At 35.6% G+C, this 21,989-nt stretch overlaps 1 protein-coding gene across 1 annotated transcript; it reads right to left on the reverse strand.

Moving 5' to 3' along the window:
• Nucleotides 1–1,875: 1,875 nt before the first annotated feature.
• On the reverse strand, nt 1,876–5,999 carry LOC124358984. Its single transcript, XM_046811282.1, has 3 exons — nt 5,892–5,999; nt 3,562–3,654; nt 1,876–3,455 (listed from the first exon to the last, which is right to left on the reverse strand). The coding sequence occupies exons 1-3, from the start codon at nt 5,982–5,984 to the stop codon at nt 2,307–2,309; spliced, it is 1,335 nt and encodes a 444-aa protein (XP_046667238.1). The 5' UTR covers nt 5,985–5,999; the 3' UTR covers nt 1,876–2,306.
• Nucleotides 6,000–21,989: the final 15,990 nt, after the last annotated feature.

A 21,989-nucleotide genomic window follows, 5' to 3' on the forward strand; every position in this document is an offset into this window, starting at 1 on the left:
TAGTAAAAAGTAAAAAATAAATAAATGTTCTAAATGTGCTGAGTGTAGTGACTATATGACGAGGTACTAAGAGGGTTATTTGTCGATAATTAACCATAAAACACAATGTTAAGTCTCCCAAGGAGTGCCACGGCCAAATGTGAAATGCCACTACGTGTAGTGAACCTTCAGTTCTGTTCAGCGCCTACGCCTGTGTGACTTATAGGTTATATATTAGGCTATTACGCATCTTTGACCCCATTTATGTGAGGTGAAGACTAATTATTTCCTCGCATTATCTATTTGTAAAAATGTATTAACTTTGAATGGATTCCTCAGAAATAATGTAACAGATAGTGATTGGTATTTTAACACATTGTGAAATGAAAGTAAAACATATTATACTAGGGCTATACTTTGTTCGGATAAAAAATGTGAGATAAAAGTAAAAATCAAATCAATACCCACATCAATTTTGATGTTATTTCTGAATCTCTGTTTAAATTAATATTGTTATGGATATAATTTGAGTAATTTGGCGCCCTATCGAATAATACAGTATGTTGTAAATTTTGGATTTAATATTAAATATATCGACGGAGCAAGTAGGCTACTTTTTGCGATTCAATGTTTATTGAAAAGTAGGCTATTGCCACTTATACAAATGACGTAATAAATGTAAACAGTCGTTTGACAGGTATTTGGTCTTCCGATCATATGTTAGTTTGCTTATTTAAACGGCAACATGCTCATCCGGTAAGTAAAAACAAACTTATTTCACCGTAAATGAAACATGGGTCTCCGATGCTTAGTTTCCCCTCTGTCTGTATGTATTTTTTTCATAAAAAATTAATATCTTAAAATCTAATGAATTATATTGTACCAAATTTGGCTCACATGTATATATCAACAAGGCCAGTTACTATAAAAAATATAATGAAATTATCTTCGGTACCTATTTGAAAAATGGCGGCCATTACAACTTTTAAACTTTGGGTTCTCAGTGAATAGCCAACAATAAAATAACTGAATAAATGGCAGCTCTCAATGTGGGCCAAGTCTTGTCACAGTAAATCTGCTCTAAATCAGTCACTTATTATTCGATTTATATAATTTTGGTGTCCTTATATTTGTGATAAAATCCTCTAAAAACTGTTATTCTTGCAATGCTTGAGAAAGAATGCTAGACATTCAAAGTTTAAGAGTTTTAATGGACCCCATTTTCAAAATGTCAAAGATAATTTAATTATGCTTTTTCAGTAACTGGCCTTGTTATTATAAACTTTTGGTCCAAATTTGGTATAATTTAATTTATTGGCTTTTAAGATAGGTATTAATTTTTTTCCATAAAAAATACATACAGACAGACAGCTGGGAAACTAAGCATCAGAGACCCTGTTCATATGGTGAAATATGTCTGTCTTGACCTGAGCAACAATGTGGTATACCTTTGTCGATAGAGTTACGGGGCACTCTGTTTAGATGCATTTAATAGGATAATGTTTATATTATTATAAAACCACGGTATTTGTGAAATTGGGGTTTTCAACCACCCGTAGCAAACATGAAACAATACATTAAGGCGGTAGTCTCTGTACTTAGAATCTTTCTGGTAGTTTTAAAAATATTAGATTGATAGATTGATATCAATAAGTATAATTTTACTCGAATGGTTGTTGTACTGTCATAATTGTATACCCTTTTATTGTACTATATCTATAGTGCTCTAAAAATCACAATATACAGTTTCTATATATTTACCATGTTTGAACAGGCTGATAAGAATGGAAAATGTTACTCAGAGTTAAAAATTAAAATTTTATGTTTGCCAAGTCAGATTTTAAACGTAGCTTTGCCTAAAATCTACCAATACATTGGGGAAAGTATTACAAGGAATAAAAACTAACACTCTTTTATAGAGTTTTATTAACAGTAAAAAAAGTGATACAAAAAAGATTAATAACAAGTTTCATCTTATTTAGAAAAATTCCTCATTTTTACATCATAAAAGTATATAAAACATACTTGAGGATACACACTGGACAGAATAAAAATATTGCATAACTTTTTATATTTAACGGTACATAATTAAATACAAATGCCTAGTGTAACCGTATTACATTGACTTTACTTCATGGTAAAAATTGATATAGAGGAACTTTATGTCTTACAATTAGCATAAATATTATTTAAATAAATAAATAATGAGAATTATGACTAAGTGGAACTGACCACAAGTTATTTGCTTAGAGATTTCCTTTTTTAAAACTATCCGAGGATCTCAATCAATTGTTAACTGCACGTGTGAGAGACAGATTTAAATTGGTTTATTGTTTAACCCTTACCACGGCCGATACGACTCCTTCTGAGTTCCCTTGAATGTGATGGTTAGAAGTCATAGTCTGCTTACTCTTGCCTACGACGACGGCAGGGGTGTCAGACCCTCTCCGGAACACCTTACTGGTGACGATCTTCCCGAGGGACAGATCGGGCGCTGGGATATCGTAGCTCTTGGCGGGAACAGCTCCATCCGGAGCGTTGATAGGAGTCCACTCGGATTCAGAGGAGTGGAAATGACTCTTCGGACTTGACTTTTCTTCAGGATACTGTTCGAAATAGTTGTCCGAAACCTCTCCTCTGTCGTAGGCGGCTCTCACGGGTACGGGCTGGAAGAATTGTAAGTACAGTCCCGAATTGTCTGCCGGCAGCTGGGAATGTATGACTGGCAGCGGCTGCTTGTAGAACTTGGCAAGTATAGGGACTACCTTGCCTCCATTCATGTCATCGAACCCGCTCGGTTTATCGTAGTGCGGCTGGTCCTCGAAGTTGTTGTAGCGGTTGTAGTTGACGCTGGGGGTGTAGTACTTCTTCTCGTTCCCATTGTTAGGAACGTACCTGTGCTGCTTGGTGAAGTACAGTTTTGAATAGGGAAGAGGTCTAGCTTTCTTTTCGTACGAGTAATCGCTGTTCTTGTTGTAGTCGTCGTCGAGGTCACCCATGCTCTCTCTGTACTTCAGTTCCTCCTCTTCGTGGCGGTTCCTGTACGCCGATAGCCCCTCGTGTTGGGGGGTCCGTTCGTAGGTGTCTCTCTCCGGTACGGTCACACTGTAGTCGGGCTTGTCCTGCTCCTTGCTGTCGTACGAGACGTCGTCCTCTCCAGCGGCCTCCTTGTTGGTCTCGTCGTCATGCTTGATGTACGTGGAGTATTTGTAGACCGCATCGAGACCTTTGACGTCCTCCTTGGCGGCCTTCAGGTGTGGGATCTTGCTTCGCACCCCGAACCGGTGATGGTACAGTTGCCCGTGCCCCCGAGTCCGCACGGCCACCGGTCTGGCGGGCCCGTAGGTCGCGTGGTGAAGAGGGGGTGGCACGGTGTGGTGGAAGTCCACACTATCCCCCCGAAGAGGAAAGTTACCAGAGGGTAGGTGGAAGTCGTTGTCGACAGCCCGGCTAGCGAAGCCCTCTGTTGACAGAACCTGGAAGCAATGTACGACTATCAAGTATGTGTCGCAATACTACCACATACTCCATAAGGACGGAGAGGTGAACATGTTACTTTATCGTACGTTCAAGGTGTGGTACCTGATGATCGTCGGACATGATGACGTGTCTTGGGCCATTCGGTCCAGGATGCACCAAGATGGACGTAACTTTGTCACTGGCGCCTTCTTGGTCCTGAAAAGAATGTCGTGACAACTGTTACAATAGATTAACTGTTGTTGCCAAAGGAATATTTTTCAACGATCTGTTATATAAAACCTGTCATAAACTCAATGCAAAATAGTGTACTGAATTTGGAACTCTGTATTAACATAATCATTATTTATATACAATGCATCAACAATCTCTTACCCAAAAATGTACACATAACTTTGATGTAACATTAATTGAAGTCATTGAAGTAAAATTCGTTGAAACAATAACCACAATCGTATGTATTTTCATTCAATAACCGCTCACTACCAGATTAATGCCTTATATTAGATATGTAGCCTCGAAAAGTGTGTGATATTAGTAAACAATAATAAACCTTATTAACGTTTTTGTAGATTACACAAATACATTCGATCAGACTACCTTGGTATCCATTGCCACAAAATTAACAAATAATTTTATAAACAAGGATATCAATTGGCTTCAAAACTTCTAACAAACTCGGCCTTTTAATCAAAAACAAAAGTAATTCAACAAACCAAAATCAAAACTTAACAATAGTGGAGTATACAAATTAAATTGCAAGACTGTCAAAAACACTATGTTGGACAAACCGGCCGATCCTTCAAAATTAGATTTAATGAACATATAAAAAACATTGAAAACATCAAATTTACATTATGCTGACCATTTAAATAACATCGACACGCATACACAAACATCGAAAACAGTCTTGAAAATTTACACACATTCAAATAAGTAACATATTGTCAACTTTAGAACATTTTGAAATTTGCCAAAGTGCTAAAATTAATCCTAATGTAATGAACAAGATTTTTTACCAAAGATTTATTATTTCATATACTTTTAAACAAAATAAATTGATCACATATAAAATTAAATACAAAAATTCAGGCACCAAGGCAGTTCAAAACATATGTCAATTTGGTTTAAATTATTTATTTACTTCATTTACCTTAACCTACAAGTACCTCATGATGGATTCTTTAAATCCAAAATGTATATTGTACAAATAAATCTACGAAATTGTTAAAAGGTTTATTATTGTTTACTTATTGCCTTATAGTATGATATTGAACTCATAATTCTCTATTTAATATTCTAATGTTAGTTTGAACGTGTTCTAAACGCTTTATTAGCATGATGTCCTTGACGGACATAGCTTAATCTTTTTGTTGAGTAGCAGTCTATTACTATCTTGAAAAACACGATTTGATTTGACCTTTATATCCATTCTGTAACAATGTAATCGATTTTCTATTGTTTTCCTACCGATAAGAGCTGCAAATAATAAGGTTGAGTAGTAGAGCGCTTGGCAGCAATAAGTCCGCCTCTATAATAAAGGTGTTTTTATATCATAATGATAACAATAATACCAACTGTTCAAGCCGATATTATGTTCTCATGTTGTCATGAAGCTGAGGGGTACCGTTGTTCTTGTACGCCCATGAAGTCTACGTGAACTCAGTGGTAAAATATTTTACTCCTCTTTTTAAATCACGTTGGTGCAGATTTATGTCGTGATAAAATGTTTCGTGATAACATTTACTGAAAATCATCTCTAATATAATGCACATTTGTAATTTTTCAATGGCAGCATCACTTTAAATGATTTATATATACTGTTCATTAAAATTTTTAAAAAATTGGTTTTCTGGCTTATATATATATATATATATATATATATATATATATATATATAATATTCATAAACTTTAATAAAATTTAATTCTTTAGATAAAATTAATATTCAAAATAAAAACTTCACAATTGTGTGAGTTTGAACTTAATATTTAATAATGAACATGTTTAATTTTGTAATTTAGAACATTATTCAAAACTCGAAGGATGGCATTACTTTGAAAGACGCTTTTGATTTAAAAACAAATAAATTTAATTGTAAGGTTTCTCTACCTATTACTAGTTTGTTATAACTATTATTTAGCAGCTTTTTAATAAAAATTATCAGTATGGAGGAAACTTTGAACATGCATAGTTTAGACTTATAAGTACATTATACATGTATCAAATGTTTAATAAAAATAGCCTTGCTACTAAATTCAACTCCAAGAGCAAAACAGGAAATAGCCAACTCGTCACTGTTGGCAGACAGGAACATACAACGCATTACTGTTCTTACAAACGTAATATTAATTGAGTTACTAAAATGACAATATAAGATCCAAGGATACATGTTTTACGATACAAATCCTGTGCGTATCGTTTATTTAAATTACCTCAGCCTTAGACGATTGCTGGTCCTGCCTAGCAGAAACCACGGCGGCTGCCACCAGCAGGAAAACAACACACAGGTTCTGAAACAGTTTCATTTGTAGATCAAACACATGGCAAATAAATAAAACACCAAATCTATTGGTTTAAAATTTGGCCCAAACAAGCAACATTTGAAAAACGAGGTCTTATATAAAGTCCATAGCTCATGTGACAATTTGACATTTCGTACAATCCTATCACATTTTCGTTACAAACACGGAAGAGTACCCCAGAACAAGTGTCGTGTAATAATGCTTTGTTAAGGATGTAATGAGGAAAATGCACCTTCATCAAACTCGATCTTGCCTGTATAGAAATGTTCAATCTATAGCCCAATTCGTTTACGAGACATCTCGCGGGGAGCAAACAGAAGATGAATTTGGCCAGTGGGAACATGGTACTAAAATAATATTTCACAATTTCTGTTTTTATTTTATATTTTGATTGTTTTCTTCTGAATATTTTGCCACCACTCCCATGTTTTTCTGATAATATAAACCCTTAAAATAATTAAATTGTAAAGGCATACACAGGCAAAGATAGAGGCTTTTGTATAGTATAGTATAACCACGGTGTGGTTTCAACAGAGCAAAAATTGGCAAGGAAAAGTAAATCCACAAACATTCTCTTCCTGAAGTGGTGCTAAGAGATGAACCCCATTTTTGAAGACTTGACAAACAATACTCTTTTGAGTAGTTGTACTTTGGGACGGACTCAAAAGCCGAACGTGTCCTTCAGCGGGATTGATTGGAAATGAATCCCTAAAACTGTTTATGTTGGGATTGTAACACTGACCATTTCTTGTTTATGATGCTATAATTTCATTTAACAAAGTTACAGTTGGAAAACTTAATCGTAAAACATCGTAAACGGTGTAGCTTCCGCTGATCAACAAGAAAAGAGTGCGTGAAGCTGAACAAGTGTTTAAGAAATGGAAAAGAAGAAATGAAAAAATACCAGACTGTCAAAAAGAAAGATATAAGAAGACTTCCACAAAGACTATGAACCTGGCATGTTTTAAACAGTAAATTCGCCTAAATGCATATTGCAGTATTGTTTTCCATTTTATCCGTGTTTCCTGAAAAATATAACTTTTGTCCACCTTGTTGCACTTTTCTCAGAAACTAAAGGAGATAGAGGGATACACTTTTTACTGTATGTATATCACATATATCTAAACTAGGCATTTAGAAAAAAAGTAAGTTTTTTAAATATAAAAAGTATTAAGCAAGCACTTTTAAACATTATTTTAGCACAGCACATATTTAAAAGTGGTACAAATCAAAAGCCTACCTCTATTAGTTTTTGAGAAAAATGCATGTGAAAAATGCAAAAAGTACATGGAAGAGATACGGAGTTCCATGTCCCCTTAAATATGTTTGTGATGCCTCAAAATAACACTGTGTGAAGGACAAATGTCTTTCACAAGGTAGGACGTACACATCGGAAGTGTATATTTCCTGTCGAAATATCGTGACAATGCCCAACTCCATAGAGATAAAAGTCAGCTACGGTACTACGGGCTGAAAGAGTAGGAAGACGAAAATTCTTTCGCGCTTCTACTATAACTAGCTCCGGAAAATTCCAGATCATCCACGAAGGAATTCCTGTGCACAACAACAATGCTGCCTGCATAACCCCAACTCCTGCAGCACAATGATAGCTTACGCAAAGATATCCACAATGGCTCAAGGATGCGCGTCACGTCTATTAATAGGAGAAGTGTACATAGTGGGAGTAAATTAAGTAACAAGGAGATTTATGAATGATTCAAATGTATGGAAGGAAAAGAACATCTAGTTGAAAATTAATTTGCAGCTGCGAAAATGTCAAGGAGAATCACTGGATGTAGGAAGTGAACGAGATGGCGACTGATTAGACTAATTAGCAAGTTCTCGGTTTCTGTTACTGCGGCATATATCCTTCCGCTCAGGAGCAGAAGTAGTTCCCACATCCTTCTCTCTGTCTTTGTTATTCCCCCGGCCTTCACCTTCCAGCGACACAGCAGCTGCGCCGGGTGAGGCCTTGGCATTGTTTTGCGATTGATCTTTAGTTGGACTCTGACCACTTGTAGCAACCTAGGCTGAGTAGTAAGTGACTGAGTGACAAACCAAAGGCAAGAGCCACGCCCTCGGCAACAAGTGCGGTGATTTTCTCTCCAGTTTCGTATCTAGGGAAGGACAGTTGGTTTAAGGATAACAATTCTCTCCTTCGTTGTCTGTTTCCTTTTCGTTTTGTAAATGTTTACCCTTTCTTGGAAGAGCCCTGATTACGCGAATGTATTCGGGTTAAGCCTTCCTGGAAGAAAGAACAATAAATTTAATGAATAAATTTATCTCCTAATTTTGCATTGGCATTAGCTTTCTTCTTTATCTGATTTAGGGTATACTTTGAGATTTGAATAATTTTCTTTTTCCGTCAGAAAATATTTAGAAAATATATCACCATTTCAAAGTACATCGGATATTAAAATATTTCTTGAATTGCAGTTAAAATTAAAACAACATTGTGATATAAAGGAAACAGGATTTTCCAGGACGTTTGCCATCATTCAGTGATAAACAAAAAAAACAGTAACACACGTTTCGAGATCTGCAATCTGATCTCTTCTTCAGATAAATAACTAACCTAAAACATAATTACAAACTAGGTTAAAATAAACTACCTATATGCGGGTAGTTGTTATATAAGTTTTTGAAGCGAATTATGTACGGAAAATACAGGAAGTCACTTTAAAAATTACAATCGGTTCGAAATAGGGATGAAAAGGTTGCGTGTTCTTCACAAACATCAGAATCTAAACTTAAAAACACGGTTTTAGTGCACAATAATTAAATTCAATGTCTAATATTTCTGAGTATGCCTAATTTTAAACGTAAAAGGTAGTCTTTTTTTAGATGGTATATTTTAACCAATGTAACATTCTAGGTAAAGTATAAGACTTTTCCTTCCATTAAACCTATAAATGTTTCTTTTCAAATTTTCAGGATCTCAAGGTTAGCCTAGAATAATCATTTTTTACAATAACAACATTTATTATTATACTTAATTAATAACCATTCTATTATCATCGTAATTATTGTTATCGTCATCCTTGTATTTTTCTAATATAACAATGCGTTAGTCGAACGATAATATGTCGAGACTGTCAGATCTTACCGTTTAAATTTCAAGGTTACTTTACTCGTATTTAACGATCGACCTTTGTAGGAGACATATATGTCTCACAAGCTATTCTTTCTTATACTACAGCCCGAAAATAAGACTTCTATCACGTCAAACTCATTAAAAACAATAATCTATTGAATGAATGTAGTTTCAACAGGCTTTCACTCTTCCTCTTATACCGGAAGCAGCACACAATAAATGGTAGATGTTTCTGTAGATGGTACTCTTTTTATGATGAGTGAAAAATCAGAATCAATTATAGCACCAGAGATATTGCAGTTCGAAAGTAATGTCCCTGGAATTTTAAAGGTTTCTTAGACATAGGCTAGAGAGTTTTAACCTTTTTAAACTTTAACATTTTAAATGTAAGAGATCATTTAGTTTAATACTAGTCAACAGATACGTCATTCATTAATTACTCCTCTAGGGTACATTGAATTTAAATAAATTGTTATAAAATACTATTATCTTTGGTACATACAGATGGAATATTATTTATAGACAATAATACACGACAAAGTTAGGTTTCAGCAATTACTTTATTATTATTAATATCTTTTGAACAATATAAGATAAACGCTGCGACGTATTAAACATTAAATGTGCTTGAGCATTGTATCTAAATTGTGTCAATCCATGACTGAAGAAAGATTTAAGATGGCCCATGTAAGAATAATTCATTTATACTACTGGCACTCAAAAATGTTGTGGAGTTGTTCGAGTCGATATACCGCGAAATGTAGAATCAAGTGGAGGTTAGTATTCAAAATTCTTAATTAAGTTAAAACACATATTGAAAACTTAAATCTAGTCTCATCTCAATTTATAAGAAAATTAATTAATTTGATATTGCATACTGTCTAAACTGTTTGCAAATCCTTTATCATACTTTATTGTTATATTTGATTTTAAATAAGTAAATATATATTTGTGAATTCGCCTGAAAACGAAATATTTGATTGCGAAAGGCCTCGCTCAAAGATGAAATTAACGAAATGGTGTACACTTTTATTAGTTGCATAAGAATTATCAATTATTTCCAATTGGTTCAAGAATGTCCATTCGAATTTATAACATTAACTGTGAAAATTTGTATTTATGAAAAAAACCGTTACCAGAAGAAGAGATCAGATTGCAGATCTCGAAACGTTAAGTTACTGGTTTTTTGTTTCACTGAACGATTGCAAATGTCCGGAAATAATCCTGTTTCCTTCACAAAAAACCGTTACTTAAATTTAATTGTATAGGCCAGAGTTTGTTGGCCTGGATGGAAATATAAAGATCCGGCCCTGTGAGGTCCGTTCTCGCCTTGGTGCTGCACTGCAATACTTCCAGATACAACAATGGCTCATCAAATATCGAGTATGACCGTGCATGCTGGACCGGTCGTCGCCTCTATTCATCAGAGGTCATTGAGGCCAAGGTCACTTCTCTCCTTCACCGGATTATTTGTAAACAAGCCGTAAATGCCCAGGTTGGACCTTGCTGGGATAAAACAGTAGTTGGGCATGTCAGGGAGAAAAGGATAACCACTTGTTCTCAAAATAAAATGTTTTATAACCATTCTACTTGATGGGTATAGCACGTGTTCTATATATTTAAGAAATATCTTGACAACTTTAAAAATGACATTAAAATTCCTCCTAATACTTTTTATATCCCTCTTCATTTACCGTCTATCATTTTATTAGTGTTCCTATACTAAAAAAACAGTCATATATGAGTAAAGTATACATCTGTAATTTTGTTTGGATATTGGGATTAATATGATCACTAGATATTTTCCCCAGCTTAAAAAGGGCGGGAGTTTAAATATTTCTATATCAACTCCCAGAAAATAATAAAGTAACGCAAATGTTGTCAAAGTGATAAAAAATAATTTTTCGCTTTTTGAGATAAGCTGAAAGATATCAGATAACATTTCGATATGAACTAAAAAATACTTGTCATGAATTTTATTTGTGGACTATTTGTTATGATTTCAACATAAATGATCGCTCTGGTTTATTGCAATTCTTCAATGAACATCACCTTCATCCACCTACAATATCAGTCTGAATATAGTTCTCTATTTCAGGTCTACCTAATTCTGTTTTCATTTATCTCATGTGTGCTCATATTTCCAGTATTGGGACAGCAGAGAACTCGGGAGTAGCTAAGCTTGTAAAGTCCTCTAGGTCTTGGATTAATTTATGGATGAGGACTATGGTTAAAAGGACAAACTAAAGAAAGTAGTATCATAAAAGTCTCTGGTGATTCACAGATAGAATTACGAAATAACTGTTATTTCAGGAATGCCAGCAGTTTATAAAGGTGTTGCTTACGATCTTCGTGTACTAAGATGAATTCAATGCGATGCCGCGAATTACAGCTAGAAAAAGCTGGTAATACGAGAATGTGTGTTGAATAATTCTGTCCATTGCTCAGTGCTTGTCGTGCAAAGTACTTGAATAATCTTGAAATGTATCGACACTTTACTACGTCTTATCGATAAAAAAGTTCACGTAATACTGGGTAATATGAGGTATGTTCATCGGAGTAATTCCACTATTGCCAATTACGTTAAGTGATTTACACGCCGACTATGGTAAGAATTATACTGCAGGATTCCAAGCCAGACATTATGACCTTTCAAGCCTTGTAATAGCTTCGACATTAGAAAAGGATGTAAATATCTCCCAATACCGCCTTGTCGTGGCTGCGGCACAACTTACCAAACTCGTTGACAATTTAAACTGTTTGCCTTTTAAGTGTGCAGATTATTTGTGATAGATAAGCGAATTCAGTGCATAATGATTTAGCTGTGTGTGTGGTGCACGATAGAACATCCCTCTATGGAAGTGAATTCTCAGTAGGTTAGACTCTTGGCTAAGAAGACGTACGACCCACCGCGGTTTACAGGCCCGATGCCATCCTTGGCTCTCTGCGATCGGGCTTTCTGGAGAAAGTCGACGTTTCGCCGCCAGCCTACCCGACTTGTGCGATATGTCCACTCTCTCACGACCTTCAACTTCGAGCCGGCCGACAGAACGGGGTTTTGGCAAAGAATTTATTCGGGACAACCGCGAAAAAGAAAGAGATCGCGCGCACTTCCTTTCTCTAAATTTCACGGTCCGTCCAGAAAGAAGTCTATGAGACTTTCTCATGATCAAAAGTCAAAAAGTATTTATTTCTTCCAACAAAAAAGCATTTACCTGTATATGCTTTTCCATAGATGTGATACAATATACTACAATCAAGTGATTAGGTTACTGTCAAACTTTATAAAATAATACTGATTAATAAATAATTGAATTAATAATCGTTTTTAAAAAGTTTTAAAATGTTTTTATTTTTGTTGGAGAACTGCGAATGCTTTCTGAGAATTGTTGAATGAAATAATGAATAATGTGTATATTTTAGTTCGTTTTTTTCACCTTTATTAATTCCGATTAATCTTTTTTATTTTTACATCCATGAGATGTTGTATGGTTTTCTTATTAATACATTATTTATGTAGCGGTTCTATCCTTCTTTGAGTTTATTTTTATCATGTTATTTTTTATCTGATCTGCATCCTTCATCGGACTTTTGCTTATTTGATGTTCTATTTTATTTCACAATTATCGAGTTTTATTTTTGTTGTAAGTTCTATTTTATTGTTACGTTTACTTTTAGTTTGTTTGACGATTATGTTATTATTTAATTATTTTTAACTTTGTAAATATTTCAAGATCTTTGGTTTTATATTGTCTGATGCTTTTGTTTTGTATAAATCTCTTGTAAACTTTGTAAATAATGTGAAATAAAGTCTTTTTGAAATGAAATGAATGAATGAATAGAAATTAATTTCCAAACTAAGTAAAAACTTGTGTTTTGGGAAATGAGTCTTTTATAATATACCGCACTGTTCTTTAATATTGCATTGTGGCTTAATTACAAAACAAATATTGCTGTAAAAATAAATAAGTAATTTAAATATAAAAATAATTATTAATTGAATGTGTTCTTAGTAATTTATAAAAAAGAGACTAAAGATTTGTTTGGTTACATAGAAGACTATGGCAGCTGCAACCCTCCCACCCCTCTCACTATCATAACGCCAGTCCCCTAAGAAATCGTACATCCCCAAACACTTGCACTCACACACACCCAATACACACTCACTCAAACGCACGCTCACACGTACTCACATACTCTCATACACTCATCCAGCATTCGTGTTACTTTGGTACGACCACCAATAACTAATTCGTCTCTCGCTTACTGGTAAATCCGGGTTTGGATGGGAATATAAAGCTCCGGCCAGGTTAGGACCACTCTGACGGAATGGGGAGTATTCTTTCCAAATACAGACCTAACCCTAACCTAACCTAACGTAACCTAACCTAAACTGACGTACCCTAACATAACATAACATAACATAACCTAACCTAACCTAACGTAACCTAACCTAACCTGACGTACCCTAACATAACATAACATAACCTAACCTAACGTAACCTAACCTAACCTGACGTACCCTAACATAACATAACATAACCTAACCTAACCTAACATTGATAATATGTTGATCGTGCCTGCAGCCATTTCCCGCTATATAATAGTGACGTCATAGGCAACATCTCTTTAAGTGAATAGTCAAGACTCCATTCCCTGTTTACGTACAAATTGGGGGGTGGGGGTTGGCAGTCACTTTTCGGTGAAAATCAAATTGCGCCGGCGACTTTTTCAATTCGAATATAAAATACCCCCCAAAACCAGTAGATAGTCGGTCGGGAATCTTCATTGTAAAATTTTCAAGTTTAAGGCCTCATAATGTGTTCCAGCCTAAAACAAACTACTGCGTACAATTTTATTGTTTGTATTTTATAATGTATGGAAGAGGCCCTTATACATCCATGGCTGGATGTAGAAATTTAAGGAGATTTTATAATTAACGGAGATTTAAAATTTGAAGTAAAGTAAAGATGTCTTATTTTACAAGGTGGAGTTAGGGCTAAGAAGCCCTCTCTAACATTTAGACTGGGGACCAACAGCTTAAAGGTGACTTCCGAACCACCACCAACTAACTGCGGGATGCTTGCAAGAGCAGGATTGCTCAGCGGGCACCCATCCAAGCAACAGCCGCGCTCGATTTTGCTTGATCTGGTTATCTTGCGATAACCGCTACACTGCGCCATTGGCAAATTTTATAGAATCTTTCTTTAATCTTAATAGAATAATAATAATTGGCGGTTTGTGTTAATTTTTATTTACTTTTTGAGGTGATTATTCTTTTTAAATTGAGACAAAAAAATACGTCATAGTGACTTATGTAAAGAGCTTTTTACGTGTGGATAGAATTCCCGAATTCACAGCAACAAAGATACAGTTTTGCCAGAAAGTTTAGGCACACCCCACATAAAGTGATATACTACTTGTGTCCCTATACTAACAGCAGATTGGCTAACTCTATATATTTCCCCATTAACGCAGTGAAAACAAAGTATTTTGGTGTGACTTTCATTACTTTATGTATAAAAATCTTTGAAAATATGAACTTTTTTGTGATTTTAAAATTTTGGAGGAAACACCTGTTTTTTGAAACATTAAAATTTATAACTTCTAAAGTAAATGTCCAATCATCTTAATAATTGGTACTTTGTTTTTACATAAGATATGGAGTATATAAATGCTATTGTGGCAACTAGAAAAAAATAACTCACAGTTTGGTGATCGCTCAAAGTTCCTTTATTTTTTTTACAAACACGGAAATGGCGATGTTTGTAGCTGACGGCAACAAAGCAAATGATGAAAAAGGAGTGCGTGTGCATCAATATCCCTTCCTTTGTTTTGTGAGGAACAAGCTGGTGTGCGTGGATTGCCTACCACTCTCATAGTTCGAGCGCTACAACGCACCAAAGTTATCAGTTTTTCATTTCCGAAAAAAATAAAAATAAAGGAAACTTTGAGCGATCACCAAACTGTGAGTGATTTTTTTCTAGTTGCCACAGTAGCATTTATTTACTCCATATCTTATGTTAAAACAACGTACCAATTATTAAGATGATTGGACATTTATTTTAGAAGTTATACATTTTAATGTTTCAAAAAACAGGTGTTTCCTCCAAAATTTTAAAATCACAAAAAAAGTTCATATTTTGAAAGATTTTATACATAAAGTAATGAAAGTCACACCAAAATACTTCGTTAATGGGGAAATATATAGAGTTAGCCAATCTGCTGTTAGTATAGGGACACAATCAGTATATCACTTTATGTGGGGTGTCCCTAAACTTTCTGGCAACACTGTATGTTCCATAAAATATTAGCATCTTTTGACCAATAAATTACGTATTTAAGACCACAACAGAAGAAAATTTCTTCTGTATTTAATATTTATTATATTTAATATCTTCCGGCAAGTTAGGACGCCTCTTCATTGCTTCAAGAGAATGGTATTATGCAATGAACATAAGTGTTTTAAATGGAAAATATAATACTTATCTAAACAAAACAGAAGTAGCCTCAAATTCTAGTGATAGAATGTTTTTAATGTTACATTGTCTGTAAAAGCCTTCATGAATAATGGGAATATAGTAGAAAATACCATTAGTGCAATAATACACCACGTTCATTTTTGTAGTTATTTGTTCAAAACTAGTCGAAAGCTGTAAAATGTTTTTACTATTAAATTCAGAAAAATACAATCAAATAATACACCTAAAATATTTAAGAAGTAGAACAAATCTTGAATTTCCAGAAATTATATTAAACGCTACTAAACATTTTATCGTACCTCAAAAATGGGTCATTTATCTCAAAAATTTTGATGTTTCACAGAATAAGGTATAAGCAGTGGATATTATATTCGTATATGAATTTAATTTCCCTTATTGCAAAGTATGTTTAAGAATTTGTGGAACCCCTCTTTTGGCGCCTTACCGTACGATACCGGATCGGAGAGACACTTCTGCGCTCGCCGTCCAGCCTATTTTAACAATAGAAACTGACCATTGGTGCACTTTGCTGTATTACTTAGGTTGCTAATTATAATGTTTACCATAGGCTCAAATGGCATACCTTCTTTATTAATTACATTCCAAGCATACCAGACACAAATAATGGTAGTTGAGAGAGAGAGCATTTCAAAATCCATCATCGAATGTCAGTGGGTCGGATCGAATAAAAAATAACGCCTATGAACTGCAAATTTTGTAACTAAACGCCTACAATTCCATTTTCTCGATTAGATTTCAACATCTAACGAAATAATTCAAAATAATTCAGAAAGGAAGTTATGTTCTAATGTTGGAGAAAATTTGTCAAAAATGCGGCCCATAGAGATTCCCCACACGCGCAGATACACACACACACACACACACACACACACACACACACACACACACACACACACACACACACACACACACACACACACACACACACACACACACATATATCACGCATTGAGACTAGAATCAGTACACCATACACTCTCTTAAACTTTGATGTTCATACGAGGCGACTAGCAATAGCCTATTTCCATTGTATTGCGACTAGCAATAGATTCTTTCTATTGTATTGCGACTAGGAATAGCCACTTTCCATTGTATTGCGACTAGCGATAGTCTCTTTCCATATTGGTATTCTCTGATCAGGCAAGGTTCAACGCTGTTATTCATAAGTCAAGAAAAACTTTAAAGGAAGTTCCCCAAATGTTCAATACCACACTGCCTTTGACCTCTTTTTCAGGCCGATCGTGGGATTCTCCAATCCGGTCACACCATAGGCGGCAACCGCGCCTGTCACTCTCTCTGGCAAATGAAGACATGGACACCGGACGGTCTCTACTTGGTAACGACAACTGCACTCTCTCGTTGGCTCTCTTCGACCTCAAGTGGCAACAAACTTTTCGAGATAATTGTTTCCACGCGATAGCTGATCGTTCTTCATAATGGAACACTGCCCTTCTCTTGTCTATAAGGTTGGCCTTTGAATCTCCTAGGCACCTTCCGTACCCTGCAAGGATAAGGTTACATCTTGATGTATTGTAGAATATTGCATACGTTAAAAAAATACGACGAGCGAAATTTAATCAGAGCATTTTCTAAAGCAACCCATTTTTGTACATCTTCAAACGCTGAACATTAGTATTGATTGGAATTTATCAATATCCATATGTTGTCTTGAGGAGAAAATAGCATTCTAAAAATTTTTCACCGCACTGCTGTCTTTCGCTTTCCAAGAAATTATAGTGCCATTGTCCAGTAGGGTTAACTCCAACAGCTTCACCGATGACCTACAGAGCAGTCCTGATAGACACAACAATGGTGGCCAGGACGTGTCCTTGAGAGCCAGAGGTCGTAGCGTGCTGAGTCAAGAGTTGACCTCGTGATCCTGGGCCTACTTCCTCCCATCCTGAACCCGATCCTGCCGCGTGACCGTCACGAGGTAATGATCACTCACAGGATGCGATGCAAACAAACAAACAGCTTCGGAGAACTGGCGACGACTACTCTCTCCTTCATCCTTCACATTCTCACTTCGGTCCATCGTTTGACCATCCTCAAGTTCATTTCTGCAGTGCGGATGCAAGCTATACAGGTATTACCGGCACATTATGTTGTATCCAAACAATAGTGTTTGAAATAATAAAATCAAGCACATGAAATGGGAGAGCCAGTAGTCATACGTTCTAATCCTCTGGCAGGAGCACTTTTTATCAGTAATATCGACTGTGTACTGTATCGACCGGAAATGTATGGGGGGATTTGGATTTGGGGGGGGGGATGAATCTGATTCAAGACACCACACCGGAGGTGTAAAATAAATTAGATAGGCCTCATTCAAAGAACATAATTTAACAAGTTTGTACTTTTAACAAGTTGTTGTTATAAAAAAAATTGTTTTAAATATTTAAAGCTTTTGGGGGGTTATATTCCTTTAACCCACCCCATTAGTTACGTCACTAGTAACTATGGAAAGGGTCGATTGGGTAAGGAAGGGTCCAAATACGTAGTTACTGCGAAGTTCTGAATTACCTCAAACTTGTTCATGGTCGATTGTGAAATAAGCATACACGTTTATACCTGCAAATATACTTATAAACGATTCTGATACAAGAGACGCTATATTTCCGTACAAGCAAGAGCCACATACCACGAGAATTCGTATCGTAATAACCGGCATCATAGGAGGCCTAACCCCATGTGTCAAAAGAACATTTATATAACAAATTTCTACTGTATTTAATATTTCTTAATTCTTTTATTCCACAATTATTCACAATGAATATATCGTAAAATACTTACATTTGAACATAAAATGATTTCTTATATTAAATAGAATACTGATAAATCCTGCCCTCTGTGTTGTTGCATAGTTTTTATGCCCCCAATGTGTTTTCGTGGTGGGCATTACCTATTATGCTGACAGGTTTACAATGATTTCTAAGGTCAGTATTTGATATTGAATAGAATACTAATGAATCTTGCACTCTGTATTGTTCCTGGGAAGCTCATGGCTCCAATACCCCAATATGTGTTCGTGATGGGCATTATCTATTATGCTGATAGGTTTACAATAATTTCTAAGGTCAGTATTGACATTTACAGAATACTGATCAATCCTGCTCTTTATATTGGTCCACGCAAGGAAGCTCGTGGTTCCAATACCCCCAGGTAATGCTTCCTGGTGGACATTACCTATTATTATGCTGTTAGGTTTACATTAATTTCTAAGGTCAGCACTGGCATTGAATAGAATACTAATCAATCCTGCAATTTATATTGTTTTTTACGCAAATAAGCTCATGGTTTAAATGCCTCCAATATATCTTCGTTGTAGGTTTACCAATGGTTTTTGAGTTCAGCATTGGATATGTACAGAGTAATGATGGCCTGCACTGGATACGTCAAAATAAAAGAAAGAGCGATGTTATTACTTTAATTATTTGAACTGATTTACATCAATCCCGGAATGTTTAAGGACGTCTAATACTATCCATGACACATTTTTTGTTACGAAATCATCGAAATAATATAAATGTGCAAAGGATGAACAGTTAGTTGTCCAGATGTTTCACCTGAGGGAAAATAATACTTTTACATCGTGGCGAGAAGTGCCTCATTAAGGCAGTCCCCGTATCCTGTCCTTAATTAAACCCCTGTTTATAGTAAAGATGTAGACTGCCTGTAGCTGCAAGACTCTTCTAGCATTCATCCTTGGCAAGATCCATCGCGCGTAAAAACTACAAGTTTATGTCCAATTACACTACATGGGTAATACATTTAATCAAAATGGATTGCAGGAATATTGCATGCTTGAATTGCATTTAATGCGCATAAAACTGCAATCAGCCTTCATCCGAGTGGATAATAAACCGCTCGTTAGAACAAACCTTTATGGAACAGACAAGTGAACGTCGCTGCTCCTCCAGGGTGATGCAAATTAGTCACTTTTCATTTACGACCTGATGCGTATGGATAATTAACATACGCTTATGAGGCATTCTTCCAGGTGACTTCCCTTCCGGCAGTCCTGATGTAATCCATGCAGTCTACGGGCCTTAACTATAGTGATTAGTAATACAAACACTGTAGATGTTGGTCGTGACCACCCAACGCCTTATTAAAAGGCAGTGTGATGTAATGGCGTTTCGTAAGCGATGTTGGTTGATCTTTGCATGACATGCGTGACCGAATGTTCTTGAGCACAGAGGTTTTACAAAGAGGAAGATCTTTTTTGTGCTCGTCGTAATGGCAGTCAGGATGGCAACAAGAAGTGTACAATTGGCATTACGAGCCGGCTTTACTGGAACGACCTTCATGTGCGTTCCCCAGGAAGAGTTTTAAATCTCTGGGTTTTCGAATTGTTTCAGTAATAGCTTTGACCACTTTGTCCAGTGGTCAAAGTTTACAGTTGTCTTTGTAAACTATAGAGTAAAGAATAAATAAATAAAACTAATTAAAATAACGTACATAATCAAGTGTTAAAGTTAAAGTGTTATGTAATTTATTTTATTATTATTTAATTTGAAATACTTTTTTGTACCAAGTTTATTTTAATTTCATTTGAAATGCTACCAAGTTTTATTTTTAGTTCGTGTAGTTCATTTTCAACAGAGAAACTTATTTTATGATATATAAAGGAAAAGTAGTTATGAGTAAATAAATAAAAGTATTTTACAGTAAAAGGTAAAAGTTATATTTCAAGAAGAGTTTAGTTCGGTTTTAGGTTAAGTTCTAAGTGTACGTTTAAGTTAGTGGTGTTTTGGATCGGCAGTAGTGATATCGGCCTTATCAGCTGTGCCTAATGTGGACGCCACAGAGAGCAGCCCGGCTGAAACAATTGAAATTTTATCTGGACGCAGATAAGATACTTGTAATTTATATTTAAGTACTCACACTGGCCACCCTACTTGTAAAAGTGGTCAGTCTTTCCAAAGATTATAATATTGATAATAACTGTACATATTGCTGTTGGAATAAATTCAATTCAATTAAAATTCAAGTCAATTTTCATAGTATGTTTACTAAACATGTAATTAGGGAAACAGTACTAATAGTAAAAAATTAAAGAACAGATAATTACATGCAAACCGTGGTTTTAAAATGGGACAAAGTACAAAACCCCACGACCAATTTTAAGGTTATGAAACTATCTTGATATCATGGAGCTGAAGTGGACATAACAGATTATTGTTCATGTTGTTAACTACTTTTAAAGACACATTCGATTCCTAATAGTGCGGTAGTTGGATAAATTCAAACAGGAAAAATACAGTATCAAGAGAACCTTTACTGGTTCAAAATGGATAAACCACTGAATGCTAAATTTGTGAACCAGCTTAAAGAGAACGCATGTCAGCACACAACACCCTTTCCACCGATAGCATCAATAGGTCAAATCAATATTAATTCTTCGAAAAATGCACAATATAGCATATCAATTCCGCAGTCACGGAATTAAAGGACAAAAGGTTTTAGAGCATAAATTGTCGCGTGGCATAACCCAACCTGGTTTACATTCTCATAATTCTCGTAAGATATGCGTGCACAAGTCAAACGTGCGTGCAACTCTTTATAAAAACTCGTTTCGTAACTCAATTGCACACATCGGAGCGGGAACCAAAGCGGAACGAACGTTATTATAATGTGAACATCCGACCAGCGGCACGGAGCTGGTGACAAGATTGTCACTGATATCGTGACAACAGTGTCGGTGACGCAATCTGTCACCGTTACTTTCCCATTCATTGTCGTCGCGGAACTAAAAACTTCACGAAACTGAAGCGCCGGAAATGCATCTAAATCGCCTTTCTCTTCAACGCAAATTCAGGTGAGGACATTGCCGCAAGAGGGGATAAGGCGATGGTACAGTTTTCACTTTGTTCTTCCAATGAAGTGTAACTAAAGAAAACTTTACACAGTGAAGAGTGACAGCAGTAATTTTCCCTGTCTTTAGAGATTTTTGCTTGAAATTGGGCGACAGTCGAAATTTTTGTGTCGGTAATAAGCTTCTTTCCTTCTTCAGCCTACTATTCTTTGGAAGTACCTTGGACTGGGCCTGGAGGTGGATCACAGAGATTAGATTTTAGACGTTTTGAGGCTAGAATATATTGGAACTTAGGATGGTTTGATTTTTAAGGAACTACGATTGTTTTAAAGTTATGGTACTGGAACTAAGGATAGTTATATTTGGAACTAGGTTATATTTTGTAACTGAGCATGGTTTGAGGATAGGTTGTATTGCGGCTGGGGTTGTTTTAAGGCTAGTGTGTGTTGGGACTAAGGATTGTTCGTGGCTAAGGTGTATTGGGAGTGAGAATGGTTTGATTATAGCGTGTATTGGGACTGAGGTTCAGGAGCCTAACGACTTAACTAAAGTCGGAATTCTGTGGTTGGACTCTACATAATTCTGGCAGAGAA

Source organism: Homalodisca vitripennis, chromosome 4 (assembly GCF_021130785.1).
Source record: "Homalodisca vitripennis isolate AUS2020 chromosome 4, UT_GWSS_2.1, whole genome shotgun sequence".
Lineage (NCBI taxonomy): Eukaryota > Metazoa > Arthropoda > Insecta > Hemiptera > Cicadellidae > Homalodisca > Homalodisca vitripennis.